The sequence below is a fragment of the Hippoglossus stenolepis genome, chromosome 9 (genome assembly GCF_022539355.2).
Source record: "Hippoglossus stenolepis isolate QCI-W04-F060 chromosome 9, HSTE1.2, whole genome shotgun sequence".
Lineage (NCBI taxonomy): Eukaryota > Metazoa > Chordata > Actinopteri > Pleuronectiformes > Pleuronectidae > Hippoglossus > Hippoglossus stenolepis.
In genome coordinates, this window is record NC_061491.1 from 8,376,573 (window position 1) to 8,392,390 (window position 15,818).

At 42.4% G+C, this 15,818-nt stretch overlaps 1 protein-coding gene across 1 annotated transcript; it reads right to left on the reverse strand.

Moving 5' to 3' along the window:
* Window positions 1–946: 946 nt before the first annotated feature.
* On the reverse strand, window positions 947–8,002 carry ccdc92 (coiled-coil domain containing 92). Its single transcript, XM_035165062.2, has 4 exons — window positions 7,754–8,002; window positions 4,682–4,853; window positions 4,049–4,090; window positions 947–2,856 (listed from the first exon to the last, which is right to left on the reverse strand). The coding sequence occupies exons 2-4, from the start codon at window positions 4,815–4,817 to the stop codon at window positions 2,048–2,050; spliced, it is 987 nt and encodes a 328-aa protein (XP_035020953.1). The 5' UTR covers window positions 4,818–4,853; window positions 7,754–8,002; the 3' UTR covers window positions 947–2,047.
* Window positions 8,003–15,818: the final 7,816 nt, after the last annotated feature.

Consider the following 15,818-nt stretch of genomic DNA (forward strand, 5'->3'; position numbering starts at 1 on the left):
GAAATTATTTTTGATTTATTTAAATGAAGACTGTGCTTTAGTTTAGAGTCTCAGAGTTTTTCAATCAGCAGATATATCCTGGTTCTGGTCAGTTAACAGGAGAGGCCTTTTTGTGTTTTTTCATAGTTTATTGAGGAGACCGACGTTCTCCAAACATTTTGTCATCAGACAGTATCTGAGCATTTAAGCCATTTGTTTTCAGTTAAGGGGAACAACTCTACACGTTTAATGACATATCACACAAAATAACTGCATAGTGTTTGTATGGATACTGGTGATATGTCCTATTTTCCATGCACCTCTATCACCCAGCTTTTACTGTTTGAGTGACACCGAGTGGCCAACTGGTTGAACTACACACACAGCTGTATAAACAGCTGAAATTCACGTTTGTCTGTCTTTTTAGGGACAAACTCTTCAGAGTCAGGACAGGAAGTTTATGTTTTTGAGAGGGAACCGTAATCTTATTAATAAAGTTAACTGAAAGGTTTTTGGTGCATGATGGTCTCTATTGCCTTAATGAGCAGCTTCGAAGTGCACGATAGTAAAACTCTTCATCTTCACATTATCCAACGGAGCAGCTCAGTGATTTCTCATATAATGTTATAACTGTTCACTGATCACTCCCTTGTATCAGTAACTAATTGCTGCATTGATTACAGCACACAAGGGGGCATTGAATGATTCGATGAGTATCAAAATCACACGTTACAGCCGTTACAATCACCAGATCACAACCAGTCAACACCTACAGGTGACTTTCAACAGGCTCTTGGGTCAACCATCGTCAAAACACTAAATGAGAAAATACCTGGCGGAAGATTTTCGTTCATCTCTTCATTAGGATCAAGAGTTGTTCAGTCGACATGTGGCAATGGCCCCAAACTTTAAGCTTCATGTTGTCTTCTCCTTAATATTTTGATCACCATTATACACAGAAATCAAGTAACCAAACCAAAAAAGCACTGCTTTATTGTATTGATTCATATACTTCAAGGACAAGTGGTGTTAATGTGAAAAGCAGATTATTGAGTGATTATAATTACCAGCGAGTTGGTGGTGCAGCAACTACTGAGGTGCTTTTGTGTTCTCCATTAAACAATAGATTAAAAAAAAGAATTCATTACAAATGTACAGCGTTTATAAAGTACAGATTATTATCAATAATAATAATATCACAAATTCCTACTACAGCAGTGTTTTCAAAATTGCCCTTGTATCACAAATAACATCAATGGATATTGTTTAAGCCCAAACTTAATTCTCACACTGGCCTTCATTGTCTCTCTCTGAAACACACACACTCACTTTCTCTCAATGTCACACACACACACACACACACACACACACTCACACAGACTCCCTGTTCATCTCGTTACATACTGCATCCAAACATGTACGCCGCTGCTGTTTTTCACCAGTCAACAAGTGCCGGGTGAAATTACTCTTTCACCAAAGTTGTTCACCTTGACAACCAGCAGATTTCAATTGCACATTATGCAGCTCGTACCTACAGTAACATTATTATACTGATATCACAAGAAGAGGAAAGATGTTTTGGAAGCATTTACGTTTCATCGTTTCAATTCTATTCCTACGCAGCTGCAGACATCTTGTTATATAGTTTGTTGATGCGCCCAGACGGGTTCTGAGAAGATGTAGAGGACAGAGATATGCTATAGCCATGACTACACTACGCAGCTCGTGTATGAACCGGTCAAGCAGGCACTGATGCAGATATTTGGCCGAGAGTTGGTTGTGTGCACCACATGAAAGCAAAAGAAAACAACCTGTGTGTAATACAAGATCTCAATGGGTTGTATTAAGAAACATTTGGCATGCTTTAAAGTAGTCCTTTTCTACTATATATTAAGAAAAACTCTTTATGGAGTACCATAAACAAAATCATCATCTTGTGATTTTCTTTTACATTGCAATGATGTGTAAAAAGCAGGCTACACAGTGGGTCAGACTCATTCCTGCTATTGCAGTGTAGTGCATGTACAGTAGATGTGTGTATGTTAATGTGCATTTTAGCGTTGCAGTTTCAAACTGTCCTGTCGGCTCCTGAACGCTTCCGCACAACCTTCTCCTCATTGACCTGGTCCACGGCCAGTGTCTCCAGCTCTGCCTGCGGCGGGGCCAGGGGAGGGGTGCCATGTGGGATGCGGTGCGCCACGCCCACGTGACCCCTGTACTGGCGGTCTCGAGCGGGGCTGTGACGAGGGCTGGCCATGGCACCCAGGGGAGGGATGGGGGAGCGCTCAGATGCAATGGGAGGGATGACAGCAGGCCGTTCACGCACAACCTGAGGTTCTGGAGACTCTCTGCCAGCCTGGAGGAAGGGTGTGGGGTCAGGCATGGCGTCAACCGCCTCCCGCAAAATTAGCCGCCTCCCATCCTGGCCGAGCTTGTACACCTCTGTCAACTCTGGGTGAAGAGGCTGCGAGAGGCTCTTCTTCATACGGCGACGTGGGGTTTCAGGCTGTCTGTCCTTGGTTGGAGGCGGCGTGGGCTTGTATGATGTGACCGGACTGACATTGGGGCTGGCCTCTGAGGAGCTGCCGGCCAACAGCTTCTTCTTAGTGGCGTGAAGTTGTGAGGTAAGGTACGCGATGGTGCTCGCTCTCTGCTCGAGCTCCCCGGACAAGATGGCCAGCTTGTGGCTCTTCATCTTAAGCTCGTCCAAATACTTTTTCTCCCTCTCCTTGATGGTGTTTTCAAGGACAGAGATCATGGCATTCTTCTGCTCCAGATCCCTGAGCAGCTCCGTGTTCTCCTCCTCCTTCTTCTTGAGCTCAGCTTCGAGCTCCTCACACCTCCTTTGCAGCTCCTTGCAACGGACCTCGCTGCTGTCTGCACACACAGGAAAGGGCAATCAAAGAGCAGCTCTTACGTGTTTGCACAGATGAATACTTGGAGTAAACACATAAATGAGTGCACATCAGAAATACACACCTAGAGACACACATCCTCCTCAGACTGAGCTAACCACAGCTGCATTAAGTGCAGACACTGAGAATGTCAGCTGACACGCAGTATGATCCTATGGAGACTCATCTGCAGTGGACAGAGAACTCTCACATTACAGCTCTATAGACACAACGGCACTGCCCTGCTCTGACCTTCATTACTGCTGCCCCCACCCTGCCCCACCCGCCTACAGCCGTGTCTGCATATATGCAAAAATTAAATTATATATGATGTGGGGTTTACAGTTCCTAAACTTATTTCAAGCAGAGGGAGGGTTGCTTTACTCTGATTATTGTTTTCCCTTCATTTTTGAAAAGGGAGCTGTTCAATTTTTACCCCAGCTGGAGCAGCTGAGCCCTGCAGCACTAAGTAGGTTGCAGGCTGTGCATTAGCGCAGTGACAGATAATCTCATTTCCTGCACTCCAATCTCTGAGATGCGCCACGCTAACCTGATAGTGCCTCGGACTGCAGGCCCTGGCAGCATCACTCAGATCTGGGCCACGTTCGGAAGCTCATAAAATGCTGTGACTCCCGTTGAGGTGCAACATGCTTCCTCTTCACTTACACACATGAGCCTGCACATATACTGAACTGCATGTTGGGGGGCTCCTGACTGAACTCTGCTGTGCTGTGCAGTACATCAAGCCAGCAAGGAGACAGTGGAGCCGGGTCTGAATCAGATCAGTGTTGTGACTCTATGTCATGGCCATGGTAACAACGGGGGAGGGGCAGTTGGCAATGAGTAGTGGGAGCATTAATGAACAGTGGGGGGGGGAGTCCCACAATGCACTGCTTCCAGGGTGGGACTTTGTTACCAGGAAACACACAGAGCCCTCTGCTCTCGGGCCGGTCCACTGACACAGAGCTTTGTTTCTACAGAAACACCCAGATTTATAAGTCGGCCTGTTGTAGAGTTTGTCTGCTGCTGCTGTGCACTTCCACAATATGAAGCACTTCCACTTGTGTAAAAGTAAAACTAAACTATCAGATTATTGTCGCTAATGGCACAAGAAATCAAATGTCACTGGTGAAAACGAATGTGCTTGTGTACTATACAGAATGATGTTTGCTTACCTGAGGGATCAGAGCCTCTCACAGTGAGCTCATATGTCAGGTCTGTGAAAAAAACAAACCGAGAGGGTTACTCACATGTCTGTGTCGTGTGAAGCCGCAACAGGACAGTTAACAAACAGCATGCTCCTAAAACAGCCTAACTAACGCTAATGCATGTTTGTGGAAAACATGTCTGGGATTTACATATGGTGGAATGTTCGTTTAACAGGATTAGTGAGAGATCCACATCAGCTTTGGTGACAGGTTAGCCAAGGATACAGAAAAGCTGGACTAATGCACAGTGTCTTTTTTTTCTTTAAACTGGGTGACCATCTTGCCTTCATTAGGGGCAGTGTATATATATATTACTGGTGGTGCAATCGATGCACATTTTTCCATGTTGCATCACCACAGTGCAGGGCGTGCTCGCTAAGGCTTGAGTGCATTTCCCATAAGTCCTTTTCCTTTCTCTAAAAGGTTTAATAGTGGCACCACGGCACATCAGCTTTAATTTGGTACCAAATACAAGGGCCATTAATGGCATCTATTGTTTTCGCTGTTGTTTTCAGATATCTCATGCAACGTTCTTAAATGTGCTGGTTTTTCCTCAGCAGCATGAAGAGAAGAATTGTGGGAACATGAGACGGTGCTCACCTGTGCACTGCTGCTGCAATCTGCGGACCTCTGCGTGCAGCCCCTTCAACGTGTTGGCATGGTCCTGCTGGAGGAACAGCAGGTTCTTCTGTGCGCTGTGCAGCTGATTTTCCAGGGAAACATTTGCAGATGCCATGGCTGATAACGTTCAGACACACACCAGGCTCGCAACCTCCAGAAAGAGATGTACGGAAAACAAGGAGAGACAGAGAAAGGAGGGGGAGACTAAATAAAAGTAAATAGATTTGGCAAAGAAGCTGTTAATTCTCACTCTTTCGCCCATAAACATCAGAGGTTTGGGATGTGCGCCAACTTTGCCCTGTCTGCAAACTGGCAGACACAGTTTGCTTTGGACGCCATACTGATCTATTGGATAATGCAAATATAATTAATCCACAATAAAGGCTGCGAGCAGAGAGAGGCTAAGTGACTGTAAGTAGACAAGCTCTCTTTTTGCTGGCTGTGATTAGCAACCAATCACCGAAATTAAGCCATTGATTAAAAATAAAACAGACATTTAAAAAGCAACACTAATCTAATATATGCTAATTTAATCTACGCTGTATTCTGTTATTTTACCAGGACATCAAATGGAATTACTCCTCAGCACAGACGGTAGTTTTATTTCTAACACTGGAATTAAAGTGGGAAATAAGGTCTAAAATATGAAATATACTGTATCATGTACATATATTGTATCACAGCTTTTCTACACTTGGCATGTAGATAAATACAACAGATGGCCGCTTAATCTGCTGGAAAATATTCCCTTTCAGCGTCCAAACCAGCACTAATACAAAAAAAAAAAATCAAAGCCGCACACACTGATAGACATCACAATGACACTGGGTGTGGCATGGATGCTGCCAGTCTTTAGCATGCCTCTCCTTTGCCCCAGCATCCCCCCCCTCCACTGGACGCCCTTGTCTCAGGAGCCAGATAGTGAGAGAGAGAGAGAAACAATCACTCAGCGCCAACATCTCCCCCCTCAGCCAGAAGACTATAATGGGCTGAGAGAGTCAAGAGCACATTGATCCCTGCGAAACACCCCCCTCTGAGTGCAGAGAAAGCCTCTCCCCGCATATACAGTAAAGTGTGCTTGAATAAAACATCCCAGTGGTTCTCACTCTTACATCATCAGCTTACTTGCATGAATAATACAATGCATCCCATGGCACATGGCTGGACACAATCCCCAGATTGAGAAGTTTTCTACATGTGTGTTTTTCTCCATTGGTTTTACAGGGGAGAAAAGAAGCTTGTGATAAAAATTTTTTAAAAAAACTGACTTGTAATCACAAGCAGAGCCAGTGTGTCATAGAGGATGAAGAGATAATCTATTATTGATGAGTAATGTGGCGTCCTTCCGGTAAAGCCTGCGTTGCAAGCGCATCTCTCATCCCCATGCCTTTCCTAGAATAGCTTAGATAGCTTTCCAGTGGCAAAGACATCATCACCTCAGCCGACTCCAGCATAGCATGATGGAGGTTAGAGTGACATCAGGGAATCAAAGAGACAACGTTTACGTCCCTTTGTTCAGAGACAATGCAGAGGGTAAATCTATCAGACAGAGATTAGGGTCAAACAATGTCTTTCTTTCTCTAATAAACAAACCAGCATTTCCTCATACAGACAACATAAATAACCAATGAATTGCAGCAACAAGATACAGGAACTTGTAGTTTCCATCCTCAGCTAAAACAAGAGCTTAACAGCCAACTGCTTCAGTTTCTTTGGGCACAAATATCCAAAATGCATTTTTGGATTGAGCTGTATGGACTATGGCCTTTATTTGAATATCTTCTTTCAATTTGTTGCTAGTATCTAATTGGTAAATGATTCACTTGTGAGCTTTTTGTCAGCGTTCTGCTGTACACTTGTGTCGTGTATAATCTGAATGACAATAAAGTCAATGTTGAATTTGTGTATTGAAATGCGTTTAAAGCACACTCTGGAATAGTCAACCTACTCCTCCCTAAAGCTTATGTTCTAATAATCTTAAACGTCCACGCCCCACCTCGCCAACAACAACAACACATAATCTAAAACGTGTAATCAACCGAAGCTGAAGTGTACCCATCCCTAACCCTGTCTGGAGGTGCAGCGGGACACACGGCTACGTGTTAGCCGGCAGCGACGCCTGATGCTTCCCCCGGCACTTTCAGTTTCAGCACCTGCATTGCGGACAGCACCCTGAACCCCGGGCTCGTGTGAGAGACCTCTGCTGCTGGTCCTGGCTGTGATGCTGCCACAGCCTCATCACCTCACACTCACATTACTGACACCATCACCCAGGACACGACCTTCTTTGTCATCATCATCATCATCATCATCATCATCATCATCATCATCCTCATCACACAAAACAAGCGATTATGATCGTAAATCCCGGGGCCTGGCGGAGCGGCGCCTGTGAACGAGCATTTCACTTGTCTTCCTCCGATGTGCTGGAGGATGCCTTCACTGCGCTTGCTACGGTCATCACAAAGCGTGTCCTTGCAGCTAATGTTGTGTTGGGGAGAGCTAATGAGCTTCAGGAAACCGCAAACAAGCTAAATTCCCGGTACGTGCTGTTTATCGAATGGGGATCTCGCCACGCCAAGCTCCCGTTACAATCCGATACACAAATAATCGCCCGCTGTACAGAAAATGAAACGTAGCAATGCCAAATACAAATCATGATTTATTTTATTCGCCAAGGTGTTCTGGGAAATTCGGCATGCATTGAAGGCACCATGAAGATGTTTGTATCCAATAAAACTGGCGTGTTTATCATGAGTTGTATATTAGCGTACTGTATATCCCCTAGTAGGCTATTCAATGATTTAAGGCAAACCTAATGTAACAGTTAAAATGTCATTGGAGTCAACCTGTTTGGACGGATGCCGAATTTGAAAGACGATATTCTCCTTGTCCGCAGACACACGTACAGTCATATGAATTACTGATCATTGCTGAGTATTTCTGATGAAGCAGCCTGTTCATGCACCAAGGGGGAGTTTGTGTGAGGCTGTATTTGTGCTAACAGCTAACGAGGCTCCAGCCGCACATCATCTGGTGGTAAAGACTTACCTAATGGCTCTGAACGCCGCCGTCGAGGGTCTGGTGGCAGGCTGGGAGGTGTGGATGAACCGAGCAGCCGCAGCGGCTAAGTGCGCTCCGCCCTGCGGGCCATGGCGGTGGAGCTGCCTGAGAGGAGGACTCGCCTGTCGGGTGAGAAGACAGCGGAGGGCGCCTGTGTCACTTTCCCCTCATCTCCCTGAGCTACGAGACACAATAAAGCGATGCATCATGGGAAACCCGGGTGAATTATTTCTGGCCTCATCCATTAACGACTATTTTTAACGTCGCCTGTTAATACACATCCAGGAATACAGCTCAAATTAAAATGGTCAAATGTTGATGGACTTTTCTTTTCTAACCTTGTGTGACGTGAAGTGTTGAAGGAAGCGTCAGGTTCACTTTTCACTGACCAGCGTCATCACCATAGCAACAGAACATGTCAGAACCCGCAGCGACCCATTTACGCCATCTAGTGAAACCTTGAGAAAATAGAGTCCAGGAAATAAAAGAAGAATCTGATCATTTCTTCACATTGACTACACTGTAGTCAGGTGTCAGCTTTAATCAGCTATTATTGTGGAGTCAGATGTCAGATGCTAAACCATGTAAATCAGGACAAATCATGTACAATCATGTTAAATCAGGTTAGATCAGCTTAGATCAGGATAAATTATGTTAAACCAGATCAGATCATGTTAAATCTTGTCAGATCATGTTAAATCATATCACGTCAGGTCAAATCAGGACAAACCATGTTAAATCAGATCAGATCAGATCAGATCAAATCAAATCAAATCAGATCAAATCAGATCAAATCCGGTCGAATCAGGTCAAACTGAAGAGAATGAATGAAAGCAGACCAGAGCTGCTGGACACCGTACAGCTGGTGTACAGAAGGGGGCAGTGTTGTCCTTTAGTGGCAGTGAAGAGACAAGGCAACAACATGCTGGAGCTACACCTTCATAAGCTGTATTATTTAGCTTAGTAAGATCTTTCACTTTTGTATTATTATTATTCTTTTAATTTTTGAACATATTTGGAATATCTTTTTTTCTCAGTACATTCCTTTATTCACATCCATTAGGTATTTAGTTTTTTATTGTTATTATCAGATTTCTTGTATTGTGTTGTGTACTGGTTTGTACCTGATGTAGTGTGCACAATTTGTTAATTAAGTAAAAAAAAATCATATTGTGTATTCTCACATTTACATGCAACACTGTTCTTGTCTTTTCTATTCTTAAGTACTTTACATCACACATTACAATATTAAAGAGAAAGCCAATTGCTCCCACAATGAGCACATACTTGTAATGGTGGAGAGAAAAAAGATTTATAAAAAGGTGGGTTGGTAGATAATTATGTAGTTAGGTCATGTACACTCGATGAGGCTGTTAAAGTAGAAATATTTGCGGATCACAAGAAAGTGTTTGGAATTATCAGCCGTCAAATGTTACGAATCATCAATTTCTTAGAGATGTTTGTTGTTTATCTTCTTCTTTAGAAAGGATTTGAGAAGAATGGTCTGTCAGTGAGGAACAAAAGGGGGATGAATTAAAACGATTGTCAAACAAAACTTTACGGGCAGTTTATTTTGTCAGGACTGCATCAGCAACAAAGTGCGTTTGTCACATTCTTAGTGATGGAAACATGTATAGAAAAGTGAATGTTGTCCAATTGATAAATGTTTCTGTCAAAATGTTCTCATTAAACCTACATTTTCAAAAAAACATGTCACTGTGTATATGTTTGCTCATTTATTCTAGTATTTAAGTAAGTAATAATGTTATGTAATTTGTTTTGTTGAAAACTATTTGTGATCTGTTATAACGAATTGTTGTATTTATTTCTCCTCATGCAGTTTTCCACAGGAACGATTTAACTTGGTCTAATCTTAAGTGATTATCAGCACCCTTGACTGTGAGTTTCCAAGCCTGAGGTATGAAAACTTGGGACACAGAAGCCTTTTCACTCTCACCCATAATATCACCTTAAATTATTCCTGGCAAAAGAAATTCCTCTGTGACACGGCTACTGCGTAAAACGATACAAACCAAAAACAAAAGCATCAGTTTTCACTCCCAACCTAAGTAAGAGTCTCACGTGTCAAAAGAAAACATTTCGTGGAATAAATGGAATTATTGTCCAGCTCCAGAAATGTTGTTTTTCTGAATCAGCTTTTAATCTTCCCCTATGCTTTGGCATGTTTGTGATGGGGATTGAATTTTTCTCCTTTCTTTATTTTTAAGGTTTCTGGCACACGTCCCAGCTGCCTGCAGAAAGCTACCACTTGAGGAGAAGGTAAGTTACACCCACCCTACAAGTGGGGTGAAAAAGAATTACCCAACAGAGACCCTCACCTTTGATTTGTTTTACCTACACGCTACTGGAAATCTCCATATATCATAACAGGTAGTAAAGTAGCTGAATGAGAGACACCAACCAAATAAAACAAGCTGGATTGAATCTGGACTCCTTCTGTGACTCTGACCAGTTTATGGCCCTTGTTTTTTTGCCCTTTGCCTATGGGTGATCCGGTGCGGGGTAGAACCCAGCTGAGAAATGTCCTTCATACAAGCTGACCAAAGCTCCTCTCCCGCCGGAGGTGTCCACAGTCTGGCAGGCCTCATAAATGTGTCTGTGATTTACTGTGGAGTGTGTCTGTAGATTGATATTCTGTATTTTTATGACGAAGGCGAGGAAATACATTCTTTCACACACAGCCATGCGCTCAGAAATCTTCCAATTGATGCCATACAGACAGGGGCGAGGGTGCTAGACACGGGCCCACAATGCCACATGTTATACTGCTGGAAAAGTAATAAGAGTGAAGTATTGAGCTTTTGTTACAACTCCTGGGCATGAGTCAAACACAGAGGAGTGTCAAAAATAACTAATTTATACCATTTCGAAATGTTTCTCATAGGTGTAGTTGCTGGACAACAGACAGATAGCTTTGTCAAACTCATGGAATCACATATGAAATGTAAGCACATGGCAGCCTTTCTCAAATGGCACCGTTTTACTGCCGCTGCTCTGACCGGCTGCCAATACCAACACTTCTCAGGTTGTAATAGTTTTACAGTTATTATATTGAAGTTGGCAAGACGAAATGCCTCTACAACTCTGAAAACCTAATTTAATTTTCCAGGACCTTTTTTTTGTATTATTGGTCCGTCCAAAGAAAGTCATAATCACTTCACTGTTGAACTAAATGTGTCATTTAAGTAACAAGAGCTTCAAAGTAAGAGACTGACAGTGCAATGGTATTAACTCATTTCAGCTTCACAGTGCATTTAATACTGGATATACAGTATCATAATGTAGATTCATTTGGACAACATTTGAACCTCTGCTGATTTTATTTAATAATTTGGCATCATAAGAGACCTTGAAATCATTGTGTAAATGCGAGCATGTGCTCATATCCCACATACAGAGCACAGCCCTTCTCATCGGGCAGCTCATCATATTTTCTCCAGATGTTGAGTCTAGTCTATAACAGGCTTTTGAATCTTCTCTCTGTCCAATGCTAAATGGACCCAGATATTTTTCTATTTTGATTTGCTCTGTGCTCGTGTGGTATGGAAAGTATTTGTCCTTTCAAGTCTTTACACAGTATCTACAGTATGAATGCCGGTAGCATCTGGACTTTATATGAGGCCATTTGAGAATAAAGAGGCCAGAATATGTGAAATGAGCACTCAAAGAAAAGGTTACTTCAACTGCACTCAACTTCTCCGGCACAGTTTTGCACCTTTCAATTAATTCATGACAAATTTATTAGCTGACAAAACATAGGTGAACACAGAGAGGAAATTATAGCCAACATGTTACATAGGGCCCACATGTAAAGCCCTGCTATGGAATCATTGCACTACCACCGCCAAACTCTGGTAATGAGGGTGACTGCAGGAAACCATGATTTCTATCTAACTTTTTTTCAAAACATTTTTTTACAGTCCAGTGAGAGCAGTGACACTTTAATTACTAGTGGTTAATGGACCACTAATACCAGACTTTGAAGTGGCTGTAACTCAAAGTGCCAGCGCAGCCAGCCTCAGCAGGAAAAACGTGTGCCACGGTATAATCCTTTCACACATACTGGTACATGACCCGCTGTGATTAGAATAATAACTCAGGTCCAATGAGCTAATGAAATACAAAACATACACATGGCAAATCAAAGGATGGCAACTATGGGAATAAGCAACGAGTATTCTGTCTGAGACTCTTGCTTTTTGCCAACTAAAATAACAGTTTGAAGAGTTCAGGAGAATTTAAAGTAAAGCTGCTCTATACATCAGATACGTTTCTCATTTGGGAGGCTAATGTAAATGGTGTTTGAGGAGATACTGTCAATTGAATTCAATGTAATTAATACAACAATCAATTAATAGCATCAAGTATTGTGATTTGGTAATTGATTTATTTCGGTTGTTTGGAAGAGAGCATTCAAAATACTCTTGAGTATTCTCTCAAGGTTAGCTTTTAGTTTATTTTTAGCTGCATTAATTAAACATCCCTAAACAAACAGGATACTATAAACCCAAAAATTAGTTGGACCGTTTATTTTGCTTCTTACAATGAAGACACTCAAACATAGACATGATTGATCAATCCACAGTGTGTTCCCTTTTTCAAGCAGCTATTCATGTAACTGCTTTTCCATGTGCAATTACAAGAGTTTATTCGGAAATATATTTGCAATTGCTTACCTTGGAACTGTTGCGTCATTAATACAATATGCACACAAAATAATAGAGGGCCTAACATTTAGCCTTGTGGTACACCAATTATACATTTCATATCACATAACAAAAATATGAATTATATAAACTATGTTTCCTTTCCCAAACTTAGATTTTATAAGATTGAAGTAGCTATTTTGGTGTCTGTTCAGGTAAATAGAGCCTCACACACAGAATAAATCTGAGGCTAATTTGTGTGGTACAGTTATGTGCAATCCACTGTTTGTGGTGGACACACTCGTCTCTGATTATCCCAGTTTGGTTGACAACCAAGAAAGAAGTAGAAGCAGACATGCCTGTCCTGGATGCAGGGCAGGAATAAAATCCTCGGGGCTCCTATTTCAACCACCTCAGCCATCAACTCTGCACCACCACCATCACTGCTCCAAATTTCTAAGATTTTCCAAAAACATAAGAGAATAGTTGTAGGTTTTCCCTGTTTTCAATATAATGCTTAATCCTGGTGTCAGGCCTTGATAAGGATGAGACTTCTGCTGACATCTTCATTTCATGTCCCCACGTTTATCCTTCCTCAAACCGCTGCTGGAGAATGTAATAAGGAAAATTTGAGGATCATCGTCTTTCTGAAATATAATGCACAAAACTTTAGCCACCAGCACTGTAACAAGATGCAGATGTAGACTACACAACTTTCAGGTGTATACACTTCATGAAGCGGTTACAGAAAACTGTCATAACATTAGTGTTGTGGCCATTTGTGCCCTTGCCGAGAGGAACCTATACATATACATGAGATCTGTGTCATATTGTTGTGGTGGTGACCCCTGTGAGAAGTAGTGCTGTGGCTTTGCAGAGTAATGCCTGAAACCCTGCTGCGCTGTGTGCTGCATATCCCTGCGTCTTGAGAACGGTACAGAGAGTACTGGAAATTGTCAAGGTTTTTTTTCAGCAGGGGGTCTGAGCACTCACCTCTCAAGCTCCCATTAACCCAACCCTATTGTACAAATAATAAATGGCTAAATACTGTTTGCACTGGAAAAAGTGGAAGTCAAAATGCTTACTTGGTACCAAAGAAACAAACCTAAAAAACACTGTTCATGCATTCTTTTAGTTTTCATTTTATGGCACCACTCTCTGTAAATATGAGACTACAAGCAGCAACAACCCTCTGTCTGGAGATAGAAAAATCTGCCTACCCGCTCATTAATCAACATGTAGTATAACTCATTTGTTTAATTTACAGAAAAAACTTAAAAGTGTAACAATATTTTGTCCTTTTATGGTTATGTGGATTTTGTTACCCTTGGACAGAGGCAGCCAGCTGGTTCCCTTTGTTTCCAGTCTTAAACTAAGTTAAAACTAACCTCATTCTCTGCTAGATTCATACTCATTTGACAGACATAACATAAAAGTTGTATAAATCTTGAATAAATCTAATGTAGCCCCAAGCAAAAACGACAGTACGAAATAAGTTTATTTCAAGAATGTCAAACTATCCATCTTATCGACATTGGCACTGATTAAAGTCTCTTAAATTCCTTAGTAGCTACAATCTCAACATAATAATAATAAGTTGTTAAAAAGTTGTTGTTCAGCGTTACTAAAATTACATTGCAGTGACTGGGTCAGTTTGTGGTGACACCACACGAGCAGTATGGAGGCATGTTGTGTTTTTATTTCCTGTTGTTTTATTACGTCTGAAGAAGTGGTCACTTTGGCTGCAACACTGTTTACCCCTGAGAAGTGTTTTGTGGACTCAAACACTTCACCCACCCACCCATTGGCATAGTGGTCAGTAGATAATGAGTGAATTTTTATTTTTCAGTGAACTATCCCTTTAAGCTTCTCTTTCCAGAGAGTGGAGCTGGCCCGCACGGGGGGGCATGCTGTAGCATCACATGCCGTAAATAAACACTGGCTGCTGTTTATATATCTCACATATGGATTTTAGTGCCTGTGTGATCTCCAAAGGCTTTGGGCCTGCTCCAGTCAAGCTGGGCTACTCATCCTTTAGCCCAGGCTCCAAATAAAACAGAGCTGCTTAGCCAAGCAAAACCCACTACAGAGCTATTTTCCACCATCTGTGTGGCCAGGCAAAATACAAGGAAACCAGCTCAACCCCGAGGCCTTCCCACATCGAGTAACACTAGATCAGTGAGATTGATGAAAAGGCCCAATCAACACACTGTCAAGGCCCTTCCTAAAGTTGTCCACTTCCTCTGTGGGGCTAAGTGAAAAGCTTCAGCAAACCTTGTACCTCTCCCAGCAGGAGAACTGCTTCACAGGCTCCACATGTCCCACCCTGTCTGAGAAACCTCCCTGAACTGAAAGCATTTGCTTTTTAACAAGTGTCTTTTATTTCTTCCCATCGTTTGACACATCTCTCCCATACTGACAACATCCTGACTACCCACGTTGGTTCAAGACCTTCCAAGTCACTTGCCAGATATTCTCCTTCACATTGGTGCTGTGTTCACCTGTTGCCAAAGTCTCCCGGAGTCTTCCAGCTGCTCTCTGTAGGCCTCTTGTCTTTTTAGAAGTCTGCAACAGGGACACCTCTCCTCAGTGTGGCTGCAGTGGCAGGGTCCTCAGGGCCTCATGGAGGGACTCGATTTGACTATCCTCTTTCAAAGAGGACAGAAGAGGACAACACAAAACCCTCACCCAGCTGCTTGGATGGAAACCCAACACCAGCTGGGCTCTGTGAGACCAGTCAACACAGGAAAGCCACAGATTACGGCCTCCAGTGCCACACCATCTTCAGTACACTGTTGTCCTTGGCTACTGGTCCACCTCTACTCCAAGGAAGGGACCTCCACAACAAAAGTCAGAAGATTTCAATTTGTCCAATAGCAAAGACTGAATTACTGTAAACAAGAAACCCAAATTCTGTGCATTTCTGAAATCACATAAAATGTTGTTATTGTTCCAGCCACAGATGTTTACCTCTCATCCACTCTAATTTCTAAAGGTTTGGGGACGATTCTATAATTTTCAAGAACTGCTTTAGCCACCCATTCAAACCCAAGGCTGATGGTTCCTCCAGTGCATACTCTGCTGTTCAGTGGCCAACGCGATTGAGTTTCATTTGAGGAAATTCTTTCCATGCAGTATTTTCACTCAGGCAGGGGCACAGCTCTGACTTGACAGACCTACTCCAGTGCCCCAGAGAGTGCAATGAAAAGAGCCTTTATCTGCCACTCACTCAAATTCATTACTACGAATGACACCTTGCCAAAAACCCTTACTATTTATATTACTCAGAAAACAATCAACAAGTTGAATGGGCAAAATATATGCCTTTCATAACATAACTATTTCATTCTGACTTCTTTGTGCATTTTTAACAATTAAACAACTGT